The 14,096-nt window shown below is 40.8% G+C and overlaps 1 protein-coding gene across 1 annotated transcript; it reads left to right on the forward strand.

Moving 5' to 3' along the window:
- The first annotated feature begins 359 nt into the window (after nucleotides 1-359).
- On the forward strand, nucleotides 360-13,949 carry PDCL3 (phosducin-like 3). The gene is made up of 6 exons (XM_008591707.1): nucleotides 360-464; nucleotides 2,270-2,399; nucleotides 5,281-5,371; nucleotides 9,587-9,730; nucleotides 10,516-10,724; nucleotides 13,569-13,949. Exons 1-6 carry the CDS (start codon nucleotides 360-362, stop codon nucleotides 13,709-13,711), a joined length of 822 nt encoding a protein of 273 aa, XP_008589929.1. The 3' UTR covers nucleotides 13,712-13,949.
- The last annotated feature ends 147 nt before the right edge of the window (nucleotides 13,950-14,096 follow it).

The following is a 14,096-nucleotide window of genomic DNA, read 5'->3' on the forward strand; positions in this document are numbered from 1 at the left end:
GAGGGACGTGTGGCCTGGAAGGTACGGCCGCTCTTTCGTCCCGTTGGGTCCGCGCCCGTGGCGGAGGCCGGGGTGCCGGAAGCGCCGGGCGCCCCAGGCAGGAGGGAGGCCACGCGAGTTGTGGCCCCACGGAGGCGCAGTGCGGGAGGGCGGTCCCACCCGGACCCACGGCCTCGGCGTCTCCGCCCTCGTGTGCTTACCCCCAAATCTCCGTCGTTTGGGGCTCCCTGTCCTCGAGGTCGGCCCCCTCCAGGATCTGTGAAGGAAGGAACTCGCCGGATCCCTCCTGACAGAAGTTACTTCCTATTAATTCCCTTAGTGAGCGCCTGAGCGGATGTGTACGGACCCATCTTACGGATATGGAAGCTGAGGCCTGGAGAAGTGCACGGTCCCGCCTGGAGGACGGGGGGTTCCACCGCGTAAAACAGTGGCGGAACCCGTGTGTCTGGCTCCAGTCAGAGCTGGTGAGGGCTGAGTGACGCTCCCTTCCCCGCACACTGGTGTTCAAGTTGGGATGCGCTCCCTTCCGGTCTGCCTGGGTTCCAGAGCTTAGCCCGAGGGTCGCTCTGTTCAGTGTTAACTTCTTTCTTAAAATGGATGAAATAAAAATCCTCTAGTTTTATTCCATTTTTGTGGCAGGAATTTGCTAGTGGAATTTGAGTAAAGCTGAAAGACTATGAATGAGAATACCATGGAAATGGACATTTTTATGAGCAAAATTCTGTGACAACTAAATATTGTCACTGTTCAAGGACCCAGCTCTCCCTGATCTCGAAGTGGTCAGGAATTCTGATTAAATAGTGTCTGCTTAATGGCATATGGGAAACGGATTTGGTGTGGGTTGGTTTGGGGAGGGAGACATTGGGAGCTGGAGGGGATGATCGTCTACAAATAAAATGTGTCTGCCACAAACCAGACTCTCTTAAAAGGTGAAGGCTGCTGTGGCCTGTGCATTCTCCATCCTTCAGGTCCCTGCTTAGGATTGTCACATTTTCAGAGGCTTTCCCTGACCACCCTGTTGAAAGTATTCTGTGCATCTTTCTTTCGGTGTATCTCAGCAAGATTGTGACACAGGTGAGGCTGGAGCTTGGTTATCCCAGTGCCCTTTCCAAAGTATCCTTTGATTGCATATTCCAAACCTTGGCCTGAGCTTTGATAGCAGTGTTCCTGCCAGACCATGCAAATCGGTGCTTGGGTAGCTGGGTCAGAACATTTGATCCTGGTAAATTTGGCTCACTGTTTTTCAGCATCGCAATGTCTTTATAAACTCCATGCCTTTCCTAGGCTTGTGAGGATTGAGTGAGTACATACCCCTAAAGGGCTGAGCAGAGTGCTTAGCACTTAGTGTTTAATAAATGTTAACTGTTATGAGCTGCTCAAAGGGGTCTCAGCTTTTCCTCTCAGGTTTGGCCATTAGACAACTCTGTCAACATAGCCTCAGGCTCTTCCCTCACTGTGATTCTACTGCAGCTGCTCAAGGCTTTGAGATGCTCAGAATGTCACAATCTCTTTGCTCTTGGGCTCTTTGCAAATGCTGGTTCCTCTGCCCATTTCCTAAGCCTTCACCCTTCCGTGGCTGATTCCTTCCCACCCTTAGGTGATGGTTAAATGTAACCTCTAGAGAATATCCCTGTGCACCCTTTGAACTATGAGTCCCCTGAAACTCTTTAGATGAGCAGCGTGTTTCTTGTTACACTTGCCACAATTTGTTGATAGAGAGGTGTGTATGTGTGTGTGTGTGTCCATATATATATAGTTTGTATATGTACTTGTTCATTGTCTGTCTCTTCCGATTTGCTGATAGAGAGGTGTGTATGTGTGTGTGTGTCCATATATATATAGTTTGTATATGTACTTGTTCATTGTCTGTCTCTTCCTTTTGACTAATGTAGGTGACTTTTGCATTCACCAGGCTTCCCTATTGCCTAATAACAGTAATTTACATATAGTAGGTACTTATTATCTGTTTAATGAATCACTCCGGGTCATTGATAAGAATATGAAACAGAAGCCTGGTATCAGCACTGATGCTGATTTGCACATCAAATCCTGAGTTTCACCCCAAGACTCTGTGGAGGGAGGGAGGAAGAAAAGGCAGAATAGAACAGGGGCTATGGGTCTTTTGACACTTTCTCAGAAATAGGCCACAGGGTAATTTGGTTTGAATTTTTCCCTTCCCACCACCTTTCCCATTTGGCTCCTTACCCTACACATGGCACTGTGCATACTGGCCTTTGCACTCATGATAGTATTGGTCTTGCTGTTCCAGGACCCCAATGCAGACACCGAGTGGAATGACATCTTACGCAAAAAGGGCATCTTGCCCGCGAAAGAAAGTCTGAAAGAATTGGAAAAAGAGGCGGAAGAGGAGGAGCAGCGAATCCTTCAGCAGTCAGTGGGTGAGCTTGCTCATTTTCTTTATTTGTTCGCTGTCTATCTGGGTTAGGAAACAACTTTCTAAGCCTCTGACTGCTATGGTAGAAGGATCTGTGCAAGAGCCAAGAGACAGAGGCTGGTGTGCTGGCATGGACAGTTTCTATGGGACCTCAGATGAGTCACAGGGTGTCTCCAGCCTTCACCATCCTGGGCCATAGAATTAGGGGGACTTCAGAGGTGTCCTTCAGTCCCACAGATACTGGTCTGTGTCAGATGAGCATGTGATAATCCTGAAGAAGATATTTCTAAATCCTTTCTTGTCTGTGATTCACTTTGGATATTATAGAAATTTGTTCAAAGTTTTTAGTATGAAGTTATACTTTATCTTAGTGGTTTGATTGAGAATATTAAGTTAAAGTAGCTTACTTTGGGGAGGCATAAGGTGTTTGCAATATATGGGGTCTGAGAGAGGGGTTTTCTCAAAGGTGGCCTTACCACTGAATTAGAATCCCTTGGAGAGCTTGTAAAACATCCTCAATCCTTACTGAATCAGGATCTCTGGATTGAGGCCGAGGAATCTGCATTTTGAACAAGTGCCTTAAAGAATTTCTGATGCATACCAAAGTTTGAGAACCACTGATCACAGGGACTAGTACTTTTGTCTCCTGTTTCCATGTTAGAGCTAATTTAGAGAAGGATTTATTAGAAAGTATTTTATCCAGTGAATGTTTGTTGAATGATTACTATATGTCACGTGCTGTTCTAGGCAATGGGGATTTACTTGTGCTCAAGCCAGACAAAATTCTCTGCTCTCACGGAACTTACATTCTAGCAGGGGATTCAAACAATAAACAATTTATAAGTGAGATACAGGGAAATACGTCTGGGAAAGGGGCTAGAAAGGGTTAGAGGAGAGGTAGGTACAATTCTAGATTGGGTCAGAGAAGATGACATTTGCATAGATCTTAAGGAGGTGAAGATGACATTTGAGTAAAGACCTGAAGAAGCCGAAGATGACATCAGAGTACAACTGAAGGGGGTGAGGTGAGCAGGTGACATGCGGGCTTGGCATGTTGGAGAATTTGAGGAGGCCAGTAGGACTGGGGAGGGTGGTAGAAGTAAGTTCAGAGAGGCCATAGGGGTGAAACCACTTGGGACCTTGTAGCTTCTAGTAAGGACCTTGGCTTTTATGTCTAATGAGGTGAGAAGCTTTTGGAGGTTTAACCAGAAGAGTGGCATGTTCTCCATTTTGACAGCACTGTTCTTTGGCTGCCTTACTGAGCATGGACTGTGCAGGGGGTGGGGGTAAGGTAGGAAGCAGGGAGACCAGTTTGGAAACTACTGTAATAATTTAGGCGAGAGATACCATTGGCTTGGACTGGCATAGTGGTGAAAGTGGTGAGAAATTGTTAGATCTGGAAATTTTTAAAGGTAGGGTCAGTGGGATTTGCTGATGGATCCTATGAGTGGCATGAGAAAGATGAGACAAGGATACTACAAGGCTTTTGGCTTGAGCAACCCGAAGGATGGAATTGCCACCAACTGAAATGAGCACGAGCACATTGGCGAGGAGCAGGTTTGGAGGAAGATGGGGAACTCTGCTTGGGACATATTAACTTTGAGATTTTTATTAGACAAATAGAGATGTCCAGTGGGCAGTTGGGTGTGTTTTTCTCCAAATCAGGGCTAAGTCTGGGCTAGAGGCATAACTTAGGGAGTTATTAGCATATTGATAGTATTTAAAGTGATGAGATTAGGTTCTTCACCAAGGCAGTGGGTATAGGTAAAGAAGAAAAGGAGTCAAAGAACTGAGCTCTGGGGAATTTTAATTGGCAAAAGTTTAAGGGTGGGAGCATAGGGGTAAGAGGAGAGGGGGCATCTAGAAGCCAGAGCAGGACGGCCTTTCAGAGAGGAGGCAGTGATGGCTTGGGTCAAGTGCTGCCTATCATCAAGAAATGGAGGTCATTATTGTCCTTGATAAGAGTTTTTTGGAGTGAAGGGGGGTTGCAAAAGCCCAACTGGATATCAAGAAGCAAGAGTATTTAAGGCAATAAAAATAAGATACTGATTTTATCTGTAACCCTACTGCTGGAGGTTGCAAGAAAAGATAGAGCTGCCTACTACTCATATGAAAAGACCAAGAAGTACGGGATAATCACCCTTAACTCTAGGAGGTGTGTCCTTGTATCCTGCTGTCTCCTTGGATGATATGAGAACTGCTGATACACCCAGACGATGCGAGCATGGGAGCTGATGTCAAGTTTATCAAAGCCATTTCAACAATCTGCATACTCAATTATCTAGATAAGAATCTGCCCACAATATTTGTTTACCTTGAAGGTGATATCAAGGCTTTGATGCGAGCATGGGAGCTGATGTCAAGTTTATCAAAGCCATTTCAACAATCTGCATACCCAATTATCTAGATAAGAATCTGCCCACAATATTTGTTTACCTTGAAGGTGATATCAAGGCTTAGTTCATTGGTCCTCTGGTGTTTGGAGGCATGAACCTGAAAAGGAGTGGTTAAGGGGCTTTTGAAGTCATGCGAGAGCACTTGAGAGGTGGGGAGGGATATTTCTGTTGAAGAGAGTACTTGAAGATCAGACCAGGTGCCTTCAGGCAAATACAACTCTCTTGTTATATGAAATTGAGAAACTTCTCATTCATACCGCTATTGTGTGAAGGTAAGACAGTCAGGTTGGCAGACATCAACACAGATCTGTCTTTTTAAAACACCCTCCACCACTTATTTACTAGCGTAATACCGTAAGGCATCTTTGTTTAGGTGGGCTGGGAGTCTTCTGGTTTTTCTCTTTAGGAGAAAAATGAAGGGGAAAACCCAAAATGCATGTCTGCTCATCTTTTAAATTTTTTGTTTTTTACCAATGTAACTAAATTCAGTGAAAACCTATGAAGATATGACTTTGGAAGAGCTGGAGGAGAATGAAGATGAGTTTAATGAGGAGGATGAACGTGCTATTGAAATGTACAGGTTAGTGCTGCCCAGAGGGACTGTTTGGTTTTTTGTGTGGTAATAAAATGTGTGTCCTTTGAAAAATCAATTTTCCAGCCAAGATAACATTTGGAAAGGACTATACCGTAATTAAATAATAATATTGCAAATTTCAACAAACTGGTGTTAAACTTTTGCCCCAAGGTAAATAAACCTGGACCTTTACAAGCATTGCCTTCTGAAAGATGTACACGTGTGTGCACATGAGTTTGTGTGTATGTATGTATGTAAGGTGTTTCTTTCCTGTTGTGCAGGCAACAAAGACTGGCTATGACTTTGGAAGAGCTGGAGGAGAATGAAGATGAGTTTAATGAGGAGGATGAACGTGCTATTGAAATGTACAGGTTAGTGCTGCACAGAGGGACTGTTTGGTTTTTTGTGTGGTAATAAAATGTGTGTCCTTTGAAAAATCAATTTTCCAGCCAAGATAACATTTGGAAAGGACTATACCGTAATTANAATTTGTTGATAGAGAGGTGTGTATGTGTGTGTGTGTGTCCATATATATATAGTTTGTATATGTACTTGTTCATTGTCTGTCTCTTCCTTTTGACTAATGTAGGTGACTTTTGCATTCACCAGGCTTCCCTATTGCCTAATAACAGTAATTTACATATAGTAGGTACTTATTATCTGTTTAATGAATCACTCCGGGTCATTGATAAGAATATGAAACAGAAGCCTGGTATCAGCACTGATGCTGATTTGCACATCAAATCCTGAGTTTCACCCCAAGACTCTGTGGAGGGAGGGAGGAAGAAAAGGCAGAATAGAACAGGGGCTATGGGTCTTTTGACACTTTCTCAGAAATAGGCCACAGGGTAATTTGGTTTGAATTTTTCCCTTCCCACCACCTTTCCCATTTGGCTCCTTACCCTACACATGGCACTGTGCATACTGGCCTTTGCACTCATGATAGTATTGGTCTTGCTGTTCCAGGACCCCAATGCAGACACCGAGTGGAATGACATCTTACGCAAAAAGGGCATCTTGCCCGCGAAAGAAAGTCTGAAAGAATTGGAAAAAGAGGCGGAAGAGGAGGAGCAGCGAATCCTTCAGCAGTCAGTGGGTGAGCTTGCTCATTTTCTTTATTTGTTCGCTGTCTATCTGGGTTAGGAAACAACTTTCTAAGCCTCTGACTGCTATGGTAGAAGGATCTGTGCAAGAGCCAAGAGACAGAGGCTGGTGTGCTGGCATGGACAGTTTCTATGGGACCTCAGATGAGTCACAGGGTGTCTCCAGCCTTCACCATCCTGGGCCATAGAATTAGGGGGACTTCAGAGGTGTCCTTCAGTCCCACAGATACTGGTCTGTGTCAGATGAGCATGTGATAATCCTGAAGAAGATATTTCTAAATCCTTTCTTGTCTGTGATTCACTTTGGATATTATAGAAATTTGTTCAAAGTTTTTAGTATGAAGTTATACTTTATCTTAGTGGTTTGATTGAGAATATTAAGTTAAAGTAGCTTACTTTGGGGAGGCATAAGGTGTTTGCAATATATGGGGTCTGAGAGAGGGGTTTTCTCAAAGGTGGCCTTACCACTGAATTAGAATCCCTTGGAGAGCTTGTAAAACATCCTCAATCCTTACTGAATCAGGATCTCTGGATTGAGGCCGAGGAATCTGCATTTTGAACAAGTGCCTTAAAGAATTTCTGATGCATACCAAAGTTTGAGAACCACTGATCACAGGGACTAGTACTTTTGTCTCCTGTTTCCATGTTAGAGCTAATTTAGAGAAGGATTTATTAGAAAGTATTTTATCCAGTGAATGTTTGTTGAATGATTACTATATGTCACGTGCTGTTCTAGGCAATGGGGATTTACTTGTGCTCAAGCCAGACAAAATTCTCTGCTCTCACGGAACTTACATTCTAGCAGGGGATTCAAACAATAAACAATTTATAAGTGAGATACAGGGAAATACGTCTGGGAAAGGGGCTAGAAAGGGTTAGAGGAGAGGTAGGTACAATTCTAGATTGGGTCAGAGAAGATGACATTTGCATAGATCTTAAGGAGGTGAAGATGACATTTGAGTAAAGACCTGAAGAAGCCGAAGATGACATCAGAGTACAACTGAAGGGAATGAGGTGAGCAGGTGACATGCAGGCTTGGCATGTTGGAGAATTTGAGGAGGCCAGTAGGACTGGGGAGGGTGGTAGAAGTAAGTTCAGAGAGGCCATAGGGGTGAAACCACTTGGGACCTTGTAGCTTCTAGTAAGGACCTTGGCTTTTATGTCTAATGAGGTGAGAAGCTTTTGGAGGTTTAACCAGAAGAGTGGCATGTTCTCCATTTTGACAGCACTGTTCTTTGGCTGCCTTACTGAGCATGGACTGTGCAGGGGGTGGGGGTAAGGTAGGAAGCAGGGAGACCAGTTTGGAAACTACTGTAATAATTTAGGCGAGAGATACCATTGGCTTGGACTGGCATAGTGGTGAAAGTGGTGAGAAATTGTTAGATCTGGAAATTTTTAAAGGTAGGGTCAGTGGGATTTGCTGATGGATCCTATGAGTGGCATGAGAAAGATGAGACAAGGATACTACAAGGCTTTTGGCTTGAGCAACCCGAAGGATGGAATTGCCACCAACTGAAATGAGCACGAGCACATTGGCGAGGAGCAGGTTTGGAGGAAGATGGGGAACTCTGCTTGGGACATATTAACTTTGAGATTTTTATTAGACAAATAGAGATGTCCAGTGGGCAGTTGGGTGTGTTTTTCTCCAAATCAGGGCTAAGTCTGGGCTAGAGGCATAACTTAGGGAGTTATTAGCATATTGATAGTATTTAAAGTGATGAGATTAGGTTCTTCACCAAGGCAGTGGGTATAGGTAAAGAAGAAAAGGAGTCAAAGAACTGAGCTCTGGGGAATTTTAATTGGCAAAAGTTTAAGGGTGGGAGCATAGGGGTAAGAGGAGAGGGGGCATCTAGAAGCCAGAGCAGGACGGCCTTTCAGAGAGGAGGCAGTGATGGCTTGGGTCAAGTGCTGCCTATCATCAAGAAATGGAGGTCATTATTGTCCTTGATAAGAGTTTTTTGGAGTGAAGGGGGGTTGCAAAAGCCCAACTGGATATCAAGAAGCAAGAGTATTTAAGGCAATAAAAATAAGATACTGATTTTATCTGTAACCCTACTGCTGGAGGTTGCAAGAAAAGATAGAGCTGCCTACTACTCATATGAAAAGACCAAGAAGTACGGGATAATCACCCTTAACTCTAGGAGGTGTGTCCTTGTATCCTGCTGTCTCCTTGGATGATATGAGAACTGCTGATACACCCAGATGATGCGAGCATGGGAGCTGATGTCAAGTTTATCAAAGCCATTTCAACAATCTGCATACCCAATTATCTAGATAAGAATCTGCCCACAATATTTGTTTACCTTGAAGGTGATATCAAGGCTTAGTTCATTGGTCCTCTGGTGTTTGGAGGCATGAACCTGAAAAGGAGTGGTTAAGGGGCTTTTGAAGTCATGCGAGAGCACTTGAGAGGTGGGGAGGGATATTTCTGTTGAAGAGAGTACTTGAAGATCAGACCAGGTGCCTTCAGGCAAATACAACTCTCTTGTTATATGAAATTGAGAAACTTCTCATTCATACCGCTATTGTGTGAAGGTAAGACAGTCAGGTTGGCAGACATCAACACAGATCTGTCTTTTTAAAACACCCTCCACCACTTATTTACTAGCGTAATACCGTAAGGCATCTTTGTTTAGGTGGGCTGGGAGTCTTCTGGTTTTTCTCTTTAGGAGAAAAATGAAGGGGAAAACCCAAAATGCATGTCTGCTCATCTTTTAAATTTTTTGTTTTTTACCAATGTAACTAAATTCAGTGAAAACCTATGAAGACATGACTTTGGAAGAGCTGGAGGAGAATGAAGATGAGTTTAATGAGGAGGATGAACGTGCTATTGAAATGTACAGGTTAGTGCTGCCCAGAGGGACTGTTTGGTTTTTTGTGTGGTAATAAAATGTGTGTCCTTTGAAAAATCAATTTTCCAGCCAAGATAACATTTGGAAAGGACTATACCGTAATTAAATAATAATATTGCAAATTTCAACAAACTGGTGTTAAACTTTTGCCCCAAGGTAAATAAACCTGGACCTTTACAAGCATTGCCTTCTGAAAGATGTACACGTGTGTGCACATGAGTTTGTGTGTATGTATGTATGTAAGGTGTTTCTTTCCTGTTGTGCAGGCAACAAAGACTGGCTGAATGGAAAGCAACTAAACTGAAGAATAAGTTTGGGGAAGTTTTGGAGATCTCAGGAAAGGATTATGTTCAAGAAGTCACCCAAGCCGGTGAGGGCTTGTGGGTAATCTTGCACCTTTACAAACAAGGGTGAGCCGATCGTCCATGCTGCCTATAAAATGTTAATTTGAAGTTATGTGTTGAACATGTCAGACTTACCCCATATTTTTTTCCTTTTTTTTTTCCCCAGGGTTTTTCTTTTTATTCCCCAGTACTGAATTTTAGGTGTTTTTGTTGCTGGTTTGCCCAAACCTTAATGCCTAATTTTTGTCTTAAGACTTTTTTTTTCCTGACTTTCCAGTTAATATTTGTGACTAACACAAACACCTTTGTTAAAGTGTAGCAGTGAAGACTTTGCTTTCCTTTTATTGCAATGGAATTTCTAAGTTGTTTGTCTGGAGGGCATTTCAATATTCCATGTAATTAATCACTCCTGTAGGTGGCTAGGGTGTGTGCTCAGTGATGTCATGGTCCTCCAGTGCTCCTCGCCTGTATGAGACTTGTTCTTAAACTATAGAGTTCAGTCCCTGTTTAGGAATTCCTTTAAAGCAGGAAATGCTTTCTGACTTATTTCATACATTCTAAATATTCAGAGTTCTCTAATTCAACCCCATAAAAAGGCATAGAAATTATCTTTTACATTGAAGCTGTTTTTCTGAATTATTGCTGTGTCAAATTAAATTGGACTTTGGATTTTGAGTTCTTCACTTTCCCTGAACATATTAGAAAGTTTTTTTTTTTAATGTTAATTCATCTTAGCTAGTAGCAGAACACCTGTGAAATTATAATGAGGTTTTACTTAGGGTAGAAGGGTAAAGCTTTGTTTTATATAAATACAGAATTACAGTTGTTTGTTTTCTGTTTCTATTCTATAGGATTCCTCTCTGTGCCCTGATAAATCAACACTTAAGTGAACTTGCCAGGAAGTTTCCTGATGTCAAATTTATGAAAGCCATTTCAACAACCTGCATACCCAATTATCCAGATAGGAATCTGCCCACAATATTTGTTTACCTTGAAGGTGATATCAAGGCTCAGTTTATTGGTCCTCTAGTGTTTGGTGGCATGAACCTGACAAGAGATGGTAAGGGGCTCTTGGAGTCAGGCAAGAGCACATGAGAGGTGGGGTGGGGATATTTCTGTTGAGAAGAGAGTGCCTATTTCCCAGACATGTGTTACTGTGATTTGTGGAGTCCACCTTTGCCTCTGTGTGAGTGATTGTTAAAAGATAAGCACATTCAGTCTCTCAGATGAGTAACCAGGAGCACTTACAACTGGACTCTAATAATTCTCAGTCAAAGGAGGGCAGAGTAGACTTAAATATACAGTTGTCCCTCAGTATCTACGGGGGATTGGTTCCAGGACCCCCTGTGGATACCAGAATCTGCAGATACGTCCCTTATATAAAATGGTGTTGTATTTGCATATAACCTACACACATCCTCCTGTATACTTTAAATCATTTCTGTATTACTTATAATACCTAATACAATGTAAATGCTGTGTAAATAGCTGTTATACTGTATTGTCTTTATATTTTTATTTTTATTATTTTTTTTTTTGGCGGCTGGTCAGTAAGGGGAATCCGAACCCTTGACTTTGGCATTAATTAACACTACACTGTAACCAAGTGGGCTAACTGGCCAGCCCTTGTTATTTCTTATTGTTCCCCCCACCGCCCCTGAATATTTTCATTCCAAGATTGGTTGAATCCACAGATGCCAAACCTGTAGATATGGAGGGTGACTGTATATATATTTAATATTAACATCAAATATATTTTGTCTCTACAGTTGAATGTTTTGTTTTAAGTTGTAGCTCAAGATCACAGTATTTATTTTCGATTTAATTTACGTGAACATATTAGTGACAAATGTTGATATATATATGTGTTTCTCTACAGAAATATTTTCTCAATACCTTTGTAGCTTTTAAATTTAAATTAAACTTTTATTTAATACTACCCCTTAACTCTGGAAGGATGTGTTATTATTCCTTTCTATTTTTTGCACATGGAAGTGTCAAAATAGCCACACGGAAGATGAAAGAGAACCTGTGGCCAGAGACATTCCTGCCAAGTAAAATTCTTTATCTTTTCCAAGATAATATATCCATATATCCAACTTTTTTTTTTTTCTTCTCTTTGGCAGCTGGCCAGTACAGGGATCAAACCCTGGACCTTGGTGTTATCAGCACCACGCTCTAACCAGCCAGCCCCCAAGGATGCTTTACTGGTCTCAAAAACATATTTTTGAATATGACTATATACTACACCATTAAGATATTCAACTGGGAAAAGTATAAACACACCCATACACATATATACTCACACACAAGATACATCAGTTACATTATTCCAGTGTTCAAAGACGTATAGCATTTCAAACTAGATACATATTTGCATCTAGTTTTGACCTTTTAGGAACGTTCCATGAGAAGAGAGAGAGATATATACAATCGTAGTTATAGTGTTTATTTCTAGAAAAAGTCTTATTTGAGGATCTGTGAACTTATATTTTATGATGATTGCTGTGTATAAGTGAACAATAACTTAAATTCATACACTTATACATACATTTATATATGTACATATAGATACGTAAATGTAGATATATACTCAAGTCAAGAATCAGAAATCATGATTTTTTAAAAAAAATTTGTTGAATTCACAAATAAAGTGAAAAAGAAATTTGTTGAATTTTCATAATGTTCAACTAAGGTACCTAAAATGTTATTCATCTCCACGGAGAACATTTTTCCCCCAGCATTATTGAGGTATGATTGGCAAAAAAAAAAAAAAAAAAGTATATATTTAGGGTGTACAACATGATTTTATTTATGTGTACAATGTGAAATGATTACCATAGTCAAGCTAATTAACATATTCATTACCTCACATAGTTACCCTTTTGCTTTTCGTGGTGAGAATACTTAAGATCTTATTCTCTTAGAATATTACAAATATATAGTACATTGTTATTAACTATAGTCACCGTGCTGTATATTAGGTCTCTAGAATTTACTCATCACATAACTGAACGTTTGTAGCCTTTGACTACCATCTTCCTGTTTATTCCCCAACCCCCAGCCCTTGGTAACCACCATTCAACTCTATTTCATGGAACACTTTAAATTAACATGACTTCATTAAAAATGCTTGCCAGATTTTAATGGAAGAACCCAATTAGCAGAATGTTTCTTCATTGATCTGACTTTGGCTGAGCTATTTGTTTTAGAATCTCTTGGGTAGTCTTAGTTCTGCCTGGGTTCTCCTCTGCAGTGGAAAAATACATCACTTGATTTTGCTTTACAGGGTCCCACAGTTGCAGAGTTTCATTAATTACAAGAGATCGAAATATAGGAACTGAGCCTTTAGTCACTGATTCTTTAGTTTCTGGTACTTCGTTTTTTTTAATTACTCAGAACAAATGTATCAGATCTAGGGTGTTTATCCTCTGACCCTAGTAGATTGAGATATTGGGTGTGGGGTTGAGGAATTTCCTTTTGTTAACTAAAATTAGATTTAATGGTTAGATTTCCAGCAGGCCTGTGGGAATTATTTTCTTTCAATGTTTCATGCTGATTTCTTCCCTGGGAAATTGTCCAAATTGGAAAACTGTAGTCATGAGAGGACAGGTTTATTCTTTGTATTTTATTTGAATTTCTATATAGGTTCAAGTTTATGTAATATCTCACTTGATCTCATCTTCTAAAAATGGGTTTGAAAGTATTTTGTGTTTTTCTTTTTAAAGGTTTGAGTTTTTTTCCCTTTTTAGGCACCTTAAAATATGGCACTAGAATTAAATTGTCATCAAATTTTGATGATGTATTTTCTGCTTAGAAAAAACTAGCTTGATGGGCCTAGGGTGAGGGGAGCCAGCCATGCAGTACAATGCCTTAAAGGATTTGCTTTTTATTTATCATGTAGAGTTGGAGTGGAAATTGTCTGAGTTTGGAGCAATTAAGACGGACCTGGAGGAAAACCCTAAGAAACCAATTGAAGACGTATTGCTGACCTCTGTTCGGTGTTCTGTCCCCACGAGGAGAGACAGTGATTCTGAAGGTGACTGAGGCTACAGCCACTGTAACTTGCTGAACTTTCTTTGGTATGACAAATCATCTGGATTTTTTTTAAAAAGGAAAAAGCACTAATGAATCCTTTTGTTTTTTAGTCTTTTATAATTGTTTCATATCTCATACATTTCAGAAATAATCATTGCTGGTAATTCTATTAAATTTCTTGGAACTCTTTTTAAATTAGTAATATTTCCTTTAAAATAAACAACCAAACCGACTACTGGTACAGCAAGTGTCTGTTTTCCTCACTTGTGTTTTAAGTAAGCCGTAAAACTGTTTACTATTTTTTGACATATAACTATATAAAAAGAAATATGGAGTTTTAAAAAAATAATGTGAATAAATTTATACAATGGAAAAATTGCAAACTAAGCTTTAC

Source organism: Galeopterus variegatus, unplaced genomic scaffold (genome assembly GCF_000696425.1).
Source record: "Galeopterus variegatus unplaced genomic scaffold, G_variegatus-3.0.2 Scaffold7208, whole genome shotgun sequence".
Taxonomy (NCBI): Eukaryota; Metazoa; Chordata; class Mammalia; order Dermoptera; family Cynocephalidae; genus Galeopterus; species Galeopterus variegatus.

What these genes read in the sequence shown, in the direction of transcription:
- PDCL3 (XM_008591707.1), top strand. Translation starts at nt 360, where the DNA reads ATGGAAGCTGAGGCCTGGAGAAGTGCACGGTCCCGCCTGGAGGACGGG. An exon ending in TCTGGCTCCAGTCAGAGCTG is followed by an intron (nt 465 to 2,269) that starts GTGAGGGCTGAG and finishes TTGCTGTTCCAG; the next exon opens with GACCCCAATGCAGACACCGA. An exon ending in TTGCACCTTTACAAACAAGG is followed by an intron (nt 9,731 to 10,515) that starts GTGAGCCGATCG and finishes TCTATTCTATAG; the next exon opens with GATTCCTCTCTGTGCCCTGA.